The 13262-nt window shown below is 37.4% G+C and overlaps 1 protein-coding gene and 1 long non-coding RNA gene across 6 annotated transcripts in view; one reads left to right on the forward strand and one right to left on the reverse strand.

Annotated features, from left to right (window-relative positions):
* The window catches only part of otx2b (orthodenticle homeobox 2b), a 71648-nt gene extending 58676 nt beyond the window's left edge, over positions 1-12972 (forward strand). For 3 of the 5 annotated variants that reach the window (XM_058750331.1, XM_058750330.1, XM_058750332.1), the window contains 3 exons: positions 9275-9509; positions 10170-10321; positions 10575-12972. In XM_058750331.1, coding sequence (XP_058606314.1) covers positions 9413-9509; positions 10170-10321; positions 10575-11195 — 870 coding nt within the window. In that variant the 5' untranslated portion in view covers positions 9275-9412 and the 3' untranslated portion in view covers positions 11196-12972. The other 2 variants (XM_058750334.1, XM_058750333.1) reach the window with 2 other exon arrangements.
* Positions 3742-6333, reverse strand: LOC131523717 (uncharacterized). Its single transcript, XR_009266837.1, has 3 exons — positions 6204-6333; positions 5307-5408; positions 3742-4193 (listed from the first exon to the last, which is right to left on the reverse strand). It is a non-coding gene; the product is annotated as an uncharacterized LOC131523717 (long non-coding RNA).
* Positions 12973-13262: the final 290 nt, after the last annotated feature.

Raw genomic sequence — 13262 nt, forward strand, 5'->3', positions numbered from 1 at the left:
TACTGTCTTGGTTGCAATCGTATCAGAATGATAATAGAATTTCATTAAATATACTCATTAGGTCACACTTTATTTTAAGGTCCAATTCTCACTATTAACTAACTATTATCTATAATTTATGCCTCAATAAACTCCTAATTTGCTGATCATTAACAGTTAGTAAGGTAGTTGTTAAATTTAGAGTTAAGGAATCTAAAATATGGTCATGCAGAATATGTGCTTTATATGTACTAATAAACAGCCAATATTCTAGTAATATTCACGCTATAGTTAATAATGAGAATTGGTCCTTAAAATAAAGTGCTACTGTTCATTATGTCACTGTAAAGATTTTTTAGGATGATTTTAAAATTTTAATGGCATTTTCTATTATCATTTTGAGAAATTTGATAGACTTGTAATGATGTTTCTTATTTGTCTGTAAGTCTAAACAAATACTAAAAGCATTTCAAATTCAAAGCATCACTTAGTCTAAGCCAAAAATGTGCAATTCCAAAGAAATAATTTACCTTAAAATGACTAGTTTGCATTCTAGCTTTCAACAGAAACGCTCATTCTGCAAATTACATTAAAGCGACAGTAAATACATCAGGCTGCAATTGATTTGACCGCTCTATTTTTCTATTGAGCTTCTGTCAGTTCCTGAGCTACCTATCCACCACCTCCCCTGCCAGCAATTAATGTGACTCCTCCACACCCTCTGTCCGCTCCTCGTCTCCCACCTGGCATTTTCCGGGCAGTAGGTCTAGTGAAATTCCTGCATCCCTATTGCCAGCCGCAAGGCGGTAACCACTGGGGTTTCTGAGAGTGTTCCCACCCCAGCACACACACACACACACACACACACAGACTGTCCTGTCCCAGTCTGCAACTCTGGCAGACTCTACATTCTTTCCAGCAGTATTGGTTCCCTATGGTAACCAGGAGAGCGGCGAATGGTGACCTGTCATGTTAATGTTGAAAATAAACACTTTTTTAAATGAAATACATCCAGTTCAGTGTTTCAATATACAACAACGCATCAAACACTTCCACAGAAAAATCTGTCAGTATAAATATCTACAATATAAATGACTGATGATATCAGTGCAGTCAAATAAAATTAAATATAAATACCTTTCTTTTCAAATAATGTGTTCTTTTCAGTATTTTACCATATATTTAAGTCAAAATAAACCAGTTAAGATGCAGTCTATATAATTAAAAATTTAAAAAGAAGGGTAAAATATGTAACTACAAATATTTATGCTGCATCATTTGCAGTTTGGAGAACCTAAGCATTGTTTTATCCCTGGAAGGAGAGTTGTAGGGGACAGTTTGTGAACTTCTTAAGCACGTACACAAGCACACACACATACACACACACAGACGGTTCTTGTGTTTACACTCCTAATTGGAGGGGAGGGTTCCAGTTGACAGACAAGCCCTTAGAGATACACAATTGCAAAAAAAAAAAAAAAAAACAGCTGCCAGCCTGTGGCTGGAAGGGTAGCTGACTACAGGCTGGAGCCGGGACAAGAACATGGCAGGAACGTGATGAGAACGTAATGGAAACATCCAACTGACAGAATTATGAGAGTCCCAACAGACAGCCTCCACTTTTCCAAAAGAGATATAAACAGTTAAGAGACACTGACACAAGAAAAGAAAAGAAAAGTGTAAGATTTCCAAAGGAAGATTAAAAAATATATTTGCATAAAACGTAAAGAAAGCATTTTGTGCAAGAGCATTAAAAATAGAAAAGGGGAGAGAGATGCGTGTGAACTGGCAGTGTATAAGACAGCAAGACGGTACAATTTGGAGTCTGAGTATTGGTGTATGAACAAGAGTGCCAGAATGTCACTCAAAACAAAGTGGGGTTTGGACGGGGCACAAGCAAGGAATGCTCACCCCATATGGGGGCTCGTCCTCGACTCACATGCCTTTCAAACTGGGTGCAGGGTTAATTATATCACATAATTAAAGACTCAATAATGTTAATGTGCGTATTTGAGGATGGGTGCTCACAATTTGGCTTGGGGACAAAATAACACAAATAATTGTTATATCACTTCTTAAAGGGATAGATCACCCAAGAGTGAAAGATTCTGTCTTTTACTCACCCTTGTGTCATTCCAAACCTGAATGATTTTCTTTCTTTTGCAGATATTTTGAAAAATGTTTCCACTGTTTGTGCCCATACAGAGAAAATCAGGGGGGTCGGAAACAACGTTAGAAATGTTTTCCTAAATATCTTCCATAGAAGAACATAAGTCATATCATGAGGGTGAGTAAACGATGACAATTTTCCTTTTTGAGCGTTAAGTATCCCTTTATTTTTAGACGTTACTTCTGTGTCACAAACCCGTAATAAGCCAACGTTTGCATTGAAAGTTTAAATAAGAGATTATTTTAATGTATATCTTATGATTACTGTTACTGGTGTGTGAGTCTAAAAAGTGATGCATAAACAGACACACCTTTACCTGGAAGGCAAGATAGAAAGGAAAAAATGGCCACGATCATAAATAGCCATTGCTTGTGCCTGTTTGGTGAATTTATTATGGGGATTTCACAGCCAACCTCACAATAGAACATTTCCTAAATGTGATCTTAGGGCCTTGCAGACTACAAGAAAGACATCCAAGCATTTACCACATAAAGCCTGAATAAATCCGACCCTCTCTGTTCCTGTGCCTTTGAACTCTGAGAGAGGCGAGAGAAGTGAAGCCCACACTGCAGGGCAGGTTCCACCGTACACCTCATGCCATTTTTGCTTTTCTCAACTAGATCCGTGTAATAAAGATATTGAGTGTTATCATTATTCGTTTGGAAAAGTGAATTTGACACAAGTGCATTGCAAGTTCTTTGAAGATCTGAGTTCGTAGATCTTTCACCAAGTTCACCTTGAGGGCCTTTGTATTGTGTGTGTGTGTGTGTGTGTGTGTGTGTGTATGTGAAAGTGAGAAAGCAGGAGCGTAGAGAGAAAAGCATGTTTATGCATGACTGAAAGAACGTTTAGTGTCCCCTTGTGTGTACTTGTTTGTCCTTGTCAGTATGGTGGAGGGCTTACTTTGCCTTATATTGATGACTTGAAGGGAGGAATCAGTTTTAATTGAATCCATTTGTTTGCTGCTTGGCCCCTGTGTAAACAGCAAACAAACAATTACAGTAGTGATTAATAACCGTTAAATATTTTCTGAAGATACTAAATGCATCATGCATACGCACAGAATTCCGTCTTGGTTTTGTGCCTGTTTCTGCTCTAGTTGGAGGTTTTAAAGTGTGTTTATGTTCAACAAACTTGTGTTTAAAAACTTAAAGTATATACTTTATTCAAAATGAATTAGTATGCAAATGTTTTTTTAGTGTAAACACAATTATACATAGAGTAACTGAAAAATGTGGTGCTGTATAATATTGTTGCAACTGTACTAAGGAATTTTAATGTTTTCTCTCTCTCTCTCCTCGTCTCTTTCTTTTTATCCCCAGTCTGTTTCTATATGTAGATTGCTGTAACATTAGTGATCTCTTGAAATGTACTGTGCAATCATCCTCCGTTTCTCCCCACCCTTCCAATCTGACATCCTTATTTTCTCGGACCGTGACGCGTAACATTTAACCCCATTTAAGTTTGCTGTACCTTACGGGAAGATGTGGCACACGGGAAATTATGAATGTCAATAAAGATCAAACGAGCTCTTTTATTCATAGTAATTACTTTGTGCAAATATACCTTCACGTTCAAGTGTTCCTCTCATCAAAAATGACTGTTATCGCATTTAAACACCGTCACAATTATGTCAAATCAGAGAAACATTTGGGAGAATATTAAGGCAAATTCATTTGTAATGTATCATGCTAAATTATGTCCATTCAGCCATGTTTTAATCTAATCTCTAAACTCAGAACCTTATAAAGAAAAAACAAATCACAATATATTTAACACCGGAAGATACAGTTAATTCAAACATTCATTTAAATGAATCAACAAAGTCCTTTTTTTTTTTTTTTTATCAATCCAACAATTTCAGAGTAAGTGCAGCATGGTGTCATAATTGAAAAGCCACTAAAGATGTTCTAATCTTCAGTTGTTAATAAAACTGTGAAGAAACTGATCCTTTCCTACTGTGCTCCTCCAAACATTCACATAAGATAACATCAGATGATGTCCACTTTGCATTTGCCTACCAGTGCTTGCAAAACATTTGGACCTGCAGGGGAGACAGAAAGAGAGATTAGTACTTTAATGATTTTTTAAATGATTTTTTTTTTTTAGTAGTAGTAGTAGTAATGGATATCGTTATAAATAATAAAACATCATAGCATAGCTATTATATTTGGTGTAATTTAAATATTATTATAGACTATATTTGTAGACTATTATTGTAGACTATATTGTTTGACTATATTAGACTGTATTTTTCTTTATCTATTTTAATGGAGGTAGGTAGCCTAATTTTAAATGTAATATTCAGTCATAAAAAATAAAAAAAACCAGAACAGAACGTCGTAATAATATACTAGATAGATACTGTTACATGCTCAGCATTAGAACCCAAATAAACGTTTAATATTGCAACTCGCCATTCAACCAAAGTGGAGATTAAAGGGAAGGGTGTCATTTACTGGGATTGCGCTGTTGTGGCCACAGGCGCGAACACGCATTGCTCTTTTTCACTTTGACAAACCACAATTCCTTTAAAGATGAGAGTTCCCTCCGGACGCGGGGCGTTTAGAATTTGATAAATAATTTAGCAGTTTAAACAGCGAGAGGCAACGCTGGGCGAGATCCCAGCGATAAAGGCACGCGGGATGATGGTGGATGAAACATCGTTTATTTATCATAGCTGTGACTTGCGTGTTACTAAATAAATTACACAGCGTGTTAATATCATCTGAAACACACGCTCCCGTATTCTACCGTCTAAAAATCTGCAGATATGAACTTTGCAAGTGTTTTTGGTTGCCGATCAGTTTAAAATCTTAAATGAAGAACCGCAGAACTCCGTCGTTTGTTCGTGTTTTTTTAATGTTGTTTATTTAGATGTTTTCACAGTCCTGCAAGCACAGTTATCATTTTGGTTCATCCTTTACATGTAGCGACGCGCAGTTTTTTTGTTTAGTTTTTTTCCTTCAAAATTCCATACTTGAGCTCAGGCGAATGAGTTCAGAGAAGAAACGGCCATTTGCGTTGAAAGAGTCATTTTTCATTCACTTTCGAACACAAAGAACTCCAAAAGCGCTTGAAATGAAAGACATTGTTTATAGATTTTCAAAACGGTACGTGGCAGGTGGATGTGGGGAAATATTAACAGGTAAATCACCAGGATAATGGTGGCTGTCATCGTCTCCAGGGCATTCCACAATAGCAGGTGCACAACTGAAGCTTTCCATCCTGTCTTGAAGTGTAAAAGTTTTTTCTGCATCTGTAACCCAAAGAAAGATCACACTCAATTAGTGGGACGCCATTCCTAGATCTATATATATATATATATATATATATATATATATATATATATATATATATATATATATATTAAAATAATAATAATAACCTATTATAGGCCTATAGTCTACTTTTTAGATAGATCAGATTCTAACTGGAAATACACAATATAGGAACTTTTTTTATTAGTCATGTTTTTAAATTGTCTTTGCGTTTACGTTCTCAAAACGGCATCATCCAATGCAAGTAAAATAAATGGATGAATAAATTCAAATCTCATTGATAAAATCCAGCCATCATGACATATCAAATTATTATTATTAATAATATTATTATTAGTTGCTGTTGTTTGTATAATTTATTAGTAGGGTAGTAAACAGGAAAATACCCTAATCTTAAAAAATAATAATATCAATAATAAAAATCATACCAACATTTGCTATAGTTTATGCTTCAATAATATCAAACAAACAAAAAATGTGTTTAAACAGAAAAAGAATTAGACTGATGACTGATCCTATGGATTGGAAATTCTAGTTTGCCATAATAAGAATTAAATCTGACGGTAATGACAAACAACAACAACAGCAACAATAGTAGTATTAGTAGTAGTAGCAGTGATAATAATAGTAATTCTAATAATAGGTAGAATTTATTCATAAATTATTTTATTTAGAAAAAGTTGCATTTCATTTAAACATATCTGAGCTGGATTCAATTAAACAAAAAGAAACATGCGTTAAATAGCAATGATCTTTGTTAATATGTTGCTCACCGTTGTTCATTTGTCCGCGCATGTCGAGTCGCCCGGGCGCTTGTCAGGTTCTCCTCTTCTCAGGATATCTTAAAATATATAGACTTAAAGCTGTTATGATACAGTCGGCTTTCCTCCCACACAGAAGAATCCCGATAGACATGTCTCGAAGTGGATATTGGCAACATGTTGTTTTTAACATTTTTAAAGCTACCTAATTCACCTCCTCGTTGCGCTACTCCACACTGGTTTCACGTGTATTCTACATGTCTTATAAAAGGCCCTAATCTAGCCCCATGGCAATGCGATGCACTCATCTCTTGATACATTTGGTTATATCAGCTTGAGCACTTGCAGTTTGAGCGTCATGTGGACGAGAGGACAGTTTTAAGGAATTAAGTCCCCGTAAATCCCTCCAGCTACGCAACAGAAATGCAAGAGGTCTGCGTGGATTCAAGCGTCCGTATTCAACATTTGTTTTCTCCGCTTTAACCTCGCTGTTAGCCTATATTATAAGATTGATAAAACTCACTGAGTCTGCTGTTTTCACTCGTTATTAATAATCATGCTCGAGATGATGTAAATTATACTATTGTTTCCTTTGCAACTTTTTAAGTGGTAAGAATACAACCTAGCGCACGCTCACTAAGGGCCACCGCAGAACAAAAAAAAGTAATTTCAAACAGATCAATCATGCAAATATATAAGAGAATTGTTTTGTTTTTTTAAGATAGGAGTGTAAAAACTAAAACTAAAAATGCATTTCTTTCCACTTTATTCATAACACTATGAGTTAATGTTACAACATAAAATGACATTCCTTTGATTCTCAGAGATGAGAATGTGCTCCGCTAGGGCCTCGCTCTCATTGGCTGGAGAGTTTGCATCAAAAAGTAGCTGTCGACATTTGTTTCCCTGCAAAGGGCCCTGCGAGAGAAACAGACTCCAGTCCTGAGCTCTTCATTGGCCAGCGTGCTGTACAAATCAGACTCCAGCAACTTCAACCCAGAAGAGCAGCGAATCATAACCGTATGTGCTTTAATCTCTCTAAACCATTTTATCCATTCTTCGCGTTTAGCTGTAGAAGCTTCATCATAACTCATTTGCTTCACGGTTTGATGAAAAGGATTTTATCTTGATGTCTTCAATAGGCTATTTTTGTAACCATTTAGACGTATATTCGCTATTGGACATAAAACTTTAACGGACTTCGAATTGAAACCAGTTATTCAGTAAGTAGCCCGCCTTAGTAGTCGTGTGCAATATATTTTTCTGTATTAAGATTTTGCGAACAATGTTGTTGTTATTTTTACTATTAATCATTATAGCCTATCGTTATTGTGAAATGTAGGCTAAATTAGTCTTTCTGTGCAGTCTGTTTACCTTTTTATATCTCAAACGTTCTTTTCGTTTGATGCTTGCTTGTGTTTTGAGAAAGCCAAACAATTAACCTATATGCTTAACGTGCTTCTTAAAAATAACAAATATTTATCGATATTTAGCTACTTGTACACATCTTGACTTGTGGTAGTACACTGTTTCACATTTTTTATTTTTTATTTTTATTTAATTTAAATCACTATCTGATTGGTTTTCTAGCTCATTTAAACCGTTTGGGTGCAAACCGATAAAAAAAAAAAAAAGAACGAACAACGAGCGACATAATTCGGCACACTGCTCTTGTTTCTGATGAGAATATGAATACAAATAAACAAGGAGTACATAACATGCATTTTATATTGCGTCGTTGGATACCGCTTGATATATTTTCCTCTTTCTTGAACAAGTCAACATCTGATGATTATAGTCCCAGTACTTTTTTTTATTATTATTTCAATAGTTTGTTCTGTATCATGTCAGAGACACCGTTGCATTGAAGTGTCTGTGAGTGTATGTGTGCGAGCGCGCACGCGTGTGATTTTTATTGTAGTCATGCACAGAATCAATGAGGCCAAACGTTCAGCTGAAGAGGTAGCGTCCAGTAATTAGGGGAGCGCGTGCCACACGGATTATCTCGTTAATTTATCAACAACAACATTTATCATAATTAATTCTTGGATGAGGTAATTACTATTGAGCGGCTGCGCAACTGGTAGACGATGACTGTTTTAAGTGACAGATTGAGGGGCGAAACCGTTGGATTAAAAAAAAAAAAACTTTTTGCATAATAAGGCTGAAGTTTTTGTTTAATAATTTCATCATGTATTCAAACAGGATTGTGATTTGGATGATGCTGAACTTCGGTTAATTTGGAGTTTTGCTGGATGACACAATAGCTTATTATAAGAAACTTTTTTTGTTTCATTTGGGCCCCCCAAAAAATTGATTGGTTGATAGCCTAATCTGTTCGTTTGAGTCAATTTATTTTTTTAAATTCTAATAAATTAATATCTAAACTAATAAAATGAACTCATAACTGCGTCAACAATCTATCTAGCGACAAAAGAAATTAATGGAACATCAAAAAGATTAAAGTTGATATATTGTTGTACTCCTTTTCAACATAGTCAGAATTAACAGATGTAATTTCTGAAAAATACTAAAGCACGTAATTTTAAGTTTATAGCCTACTCTTTTGACTGATATGAGTGGGGAAAGAAGGTGGTTACTTTTGTCATTGTTACTTTTGTCCCTCGCCAATGGAGCTTTTGTTATCAGCATTAGTTATCAGGCTAACAGTGGCCTTTGTTTCCACCAATAGCTCCCAATCAATGCTCTTATGCCTGAGACAATTAGCCGGGTTCCTATGCAAATTGTGTTTCGGGCTTGTGTGCACATTTGAACGACTGAGTTTTGTCTTTGTGAAGACTTGTTGCAATTAATAGATGTTACTTTTTGGGGTTGGTGGGGAGAGGGGAGGAAGGGGAGGGACGGGGCGTTTGTCAAGATGAGCTTCGTTCATCTCATGAGGACAGCTGGAGGTCTGGAGCGGCTTTAAGAGCACGTTGCGGTGTGGACGTGGTTTATTCGCCTATAAGTCATCGCAGCTAGAGGAACCCTGTTTCTATCTAATGACAGACGTTGAAACAACAACCTCAGTCGTCGCACTTAAGTAAACGTCTCTGTTTATCTTTGTCGTTTTTTGAAAACAGGGTTTTTGGTTTCACCTCCACCGCTGAAGACGTTAACAAGCTAGAAGCAGAAATAAGGCTAAGAAAAGGAGACTAAAGGGGCCGGTGTTCAGCCTTCCAAATTTTCTCCAACTTGAACCCCCCACAACCATCTTTAGCATGATGTCGTATCTCAAGCAACCACCTTACACGGTCAACGGGCTAAGTTTAACTACCTCCGGTATGGACCTTCTGCACCCTTCCGTTGGATACCCAGGTGAGAGACAGGCTTCCGAATTATTAAGCATTTTATGTAAAAGATGCTTGGAGTGTATGCACACAACAATATTGAGATGTCATTTATGGATTCAAGAATATGTAGTTACACTTTTGCCCGTACGTGCTGAAATGTAAATAGTAGGCCTGGCTATTTCATTTATATGCTTTCTAGTCTCATAATTACACCTCATCTCGAGGTTTCTTGAGATGCAGGTTATTATTCCGCGGTTATGTGTAGCTGATGCCTAATTAAATTGCAGAGTTATGAGGCAGTTATGAATTTTGAAGAAGTTCACAACCTTTTTGAAATCCGCAATCTCACACAATACAATTTATACCTATGCCTTGTAAGTCCTAAGAATTTAAAAACATTTGGTGAATTAAAATAAAAATGTATATGTTATTCTGACATATTTAGTAGGCCTATGTTGTTTTTATTGCACCAATGATGACTTATCAAACGAGGAAAAGTTTAAAATGTTTTACTAAATAATAAAACAAATTACGTCTTAAACGTTTTAGATATATTGATATTTTATAGGCCTAGTAATATTTTGGTATCATACATTAATGTTTATAACCCGCTTTTTAAATAAATTATGCATGAAAGCTTTTCGAATGTACAAACTTGTGATGCATTTTTTTTTATTTAAAACAGCGACTCCTCGAAAGCAGAGGCGGGAAAGGACAACATTTACTAGAGCGCAACTAGATGTGCTGGAGGCTTTATTCGCGAAAACGCGCTACCCGGATATTTTCATGCGAGAGGAGGTGGCCTTGAAAATCAACTTACCGGAGTCCCGTGTACAGGTACGTATCATTCAAGTCATGCAAGAGTGTCTTAATTAAAAAATTAAACCATCTAAAATCCGTAGACATCTTTGTGAACCGAGAGGCGCACTATAATAGTAAAATATCTATAATAATGTTTGTTGTTTCTCATTTTGCGCAAAGACAGAACAAAGATAATTATACAGCGCTACCCCATAACTTAAGTTGGTTCACACCGTAAATATTAATAAACCCTGTTTTATTTTTATTTTTTTATTTTTAATCACGTCAGGTTTGGTTCAAAAACCGAAGGGCAAAGTGTCGCCAGCAGCAGCAACAACAACAAAACGGAGGCCAGAACAAGGTGCGACCTGCCAAAAAGAAGAGCTCTCCAGCGCGGGAGGCCAGTTCTGAGAGCGGGGCGAGTGGCCAGTTCACCCCGCCCTCCAGCACTTCAGTCCCGGCCATCTCCACCACAACCGCGCCGGTGTCCATTTGGAGCCCGGCCTCAATCTCCCCGCTGTCAGACCCACTCTCTACCTCCTCCTCCTGCATGCAGCGATCCTACCCCATGACCTATACTCAAGCGTCTGGATACAGCCAGGGCTACGCTGGCTCCACATCCTACTTTGGGGGCATGGACTGCGGCTCTTACTTGACGCCCATGCACCATCAGCTGACCGGGCCAGGATCCACTTTGAGCCCCATGAGCAGCAACGCTGTCACCAGTCACCTGAACCAGTCTCCCGCGTCCCTCCCCACGCAAGGTTATGGTGCCTCGGGGCTCGGCTTCAACTCCACCGCGGATTGCTTGGATTATAAGGACCAAGCGTCCTCGTGGAAACTGAACTTCAATGCTGACTGCTTGGATTACAAAGATCAGACTTCCTCCTGGAAATTCCAGGTGTTGTGAAACTAACGAAACGTCTGCCATTCTGTTCAATCAACACACTAAAAAAGACCATAAAATAAACCTTGTAGACCTGCCATCCTTCCAAAAACAGAAGTGTTCCGTGACACGCGAACTCTCCGAGATGGATGGGTTGCATTGTGCCCGACAGCGCTTTTGAAGTTCGTCTTTGACATGAAATATCTATTTGAGCTACATGCACCCCTCGTGGCCTGCAAAGTAGTATTTGAAGGGTCGCGAATGCGTATAAACATAGGCCATTTGACCACAACCTGTTGTTTAAGGTACAGGGAATCAAAGTGAATTTGTAATAAGTTAGGTCAAAGCCACGGAACAAATCCTTACACAAGAAAAGGGGAGAAAAAACTACACGGCAAAAGGAGCCAATCTTTTGGTTAAGTGCTTGGAATGGGCAGGCTTTCTCTAAGCCTCTTACAGCACGCCGACCTATTTCAATGTTGGCAAGACGAGAGACACTTCCATCAGGAGGATGATAGAGAGGATGTGTGCGAGTGCGAGTGCGTGTGTACGTGTGCGTGCGAGCGTGTGTGTGCGTGCGCTGAACGCCCCCATGGCGACCTGGATGCACTACTTTATTTAAGAAAAGGTGTTTATAAGGAATCAATATGTAGTTTTTAAAAGACAATCAATGTGTGTCTTATATAAATGGTACATTTGTGTTTTTTTTTTTATCTGTGCTAGCCTTCGAAACTGTGATCTGTTGTAACTGTATGCAATTTGTGAGCTCCGTCGCATCTGCGAAGACTCGGCTGTGATTTTAATAGATTTTTTTTTCTTTAAGGAAACACGACGGTAAATAATACTAGTCACATGATTACTATTGGATTAATTTCAAGAGACAAACAATCTCGAAAATACAGGGACTCGAGAGAATGTGTAAGAAAGGAACTGTCTGTCCCCGTTCATTGATCTCCATTGGTCATAACTGATATACCACCCACGTGGATCTTAAACTTGTCTGGAGTGGTAATGTGGTCCCGCCACAGAAATATTAATAAACAATTTCAAATCTGACACCATATTTAAAGTTATTACGTCTGGACGAGTTATTAAAATTTATTATGAATTGTATGTGTGTGCTTGTGTTTTAATAGGTTAGCTACAATAGCTTGAAATGCAAAGGCTAATACAAAGGTCGGAGAGGCCTTTTTGAGAAGAATTTATGAGGATTTATGAGAAGAAAGAAAAAAGACGGCTAACCGAACCACCAAATTTTAATCGATTTTCTTGTGCTAATGATGATGTATCAAGAAACAGATGGTAAATGGCGTGTACGTAAAACTATTTTATCTGTTTAGTTATCAGGTGGACGGGTTATTTAAAAGCGCTCTAAGTGTGAATTATTTTTATTTAGGCCTATTAACTTCATCCCAATTAAAAAAAAAAAAGAAAAGTTTATAAGTGTATACCCACATTAAATATTAAAAGCGTGCTCTTGGTTGACTGATTTACAAGAAATTGCCCACTTCAACTCAATATTGTATTCCAATCATTTTTCAATAAAATGTGCGTCAACAAGTGGTTTATAAAGGGATAGGCTTTGATAAGGTACAGGCCCGCTCAGAAACTTAAATTAAAGGTTAAACATGAAAAGCACTGGCTTGTATGCGTCTTGTAATTTGGCCATTAAACATCAGGACACTTAAAGTAAATGTATCTTTGGAATTGCAAGGCGTGAGCAAATTTTAATTATTTCTCATTTTCCCCGCCGGGTTTCCGGCCCTTTCGTTTTAAGAGACATGGCACCAGGAATGTGCGGCTTGGGAAAGTCGCGCTAATCCGCGCCTCAAAGACCAGTTAATCCCAATATTTCACTGGCGGGGTTTCTTTAGGGCAGAGGGCAATTCAAACGCAACTCAAAGCCTTCTTTAAAACAGCCTTTTCTGAATGCAGAACAGCACCATTTTGGTCTGTATTGCCACAACGGATGGTATTTCACAATAGAAAAGTGCGTGTGTGTGTGTGTGTGTATATGTATGTGTGTATATATATATATATATATATATATATATATATATATATATATTATTTGCATGCCATGACAATTCT

Source organism: Onychostoma macrolepis, chromosome 17 (assembly GCF_012432095.1).
Source record: "Onychostoma macrolepis isolate SWU-2019 chromosome 17, ASM1243209v1, whole genome shotgun sequence".
NCBI classification, from domain to species: domain Eukaryota; kingdom Metazoa; phylum Chordata; class Actinopteri; order Cypriniformes; family Cyprinidae; genus Onychostoma; species Onychostoma macrolepis.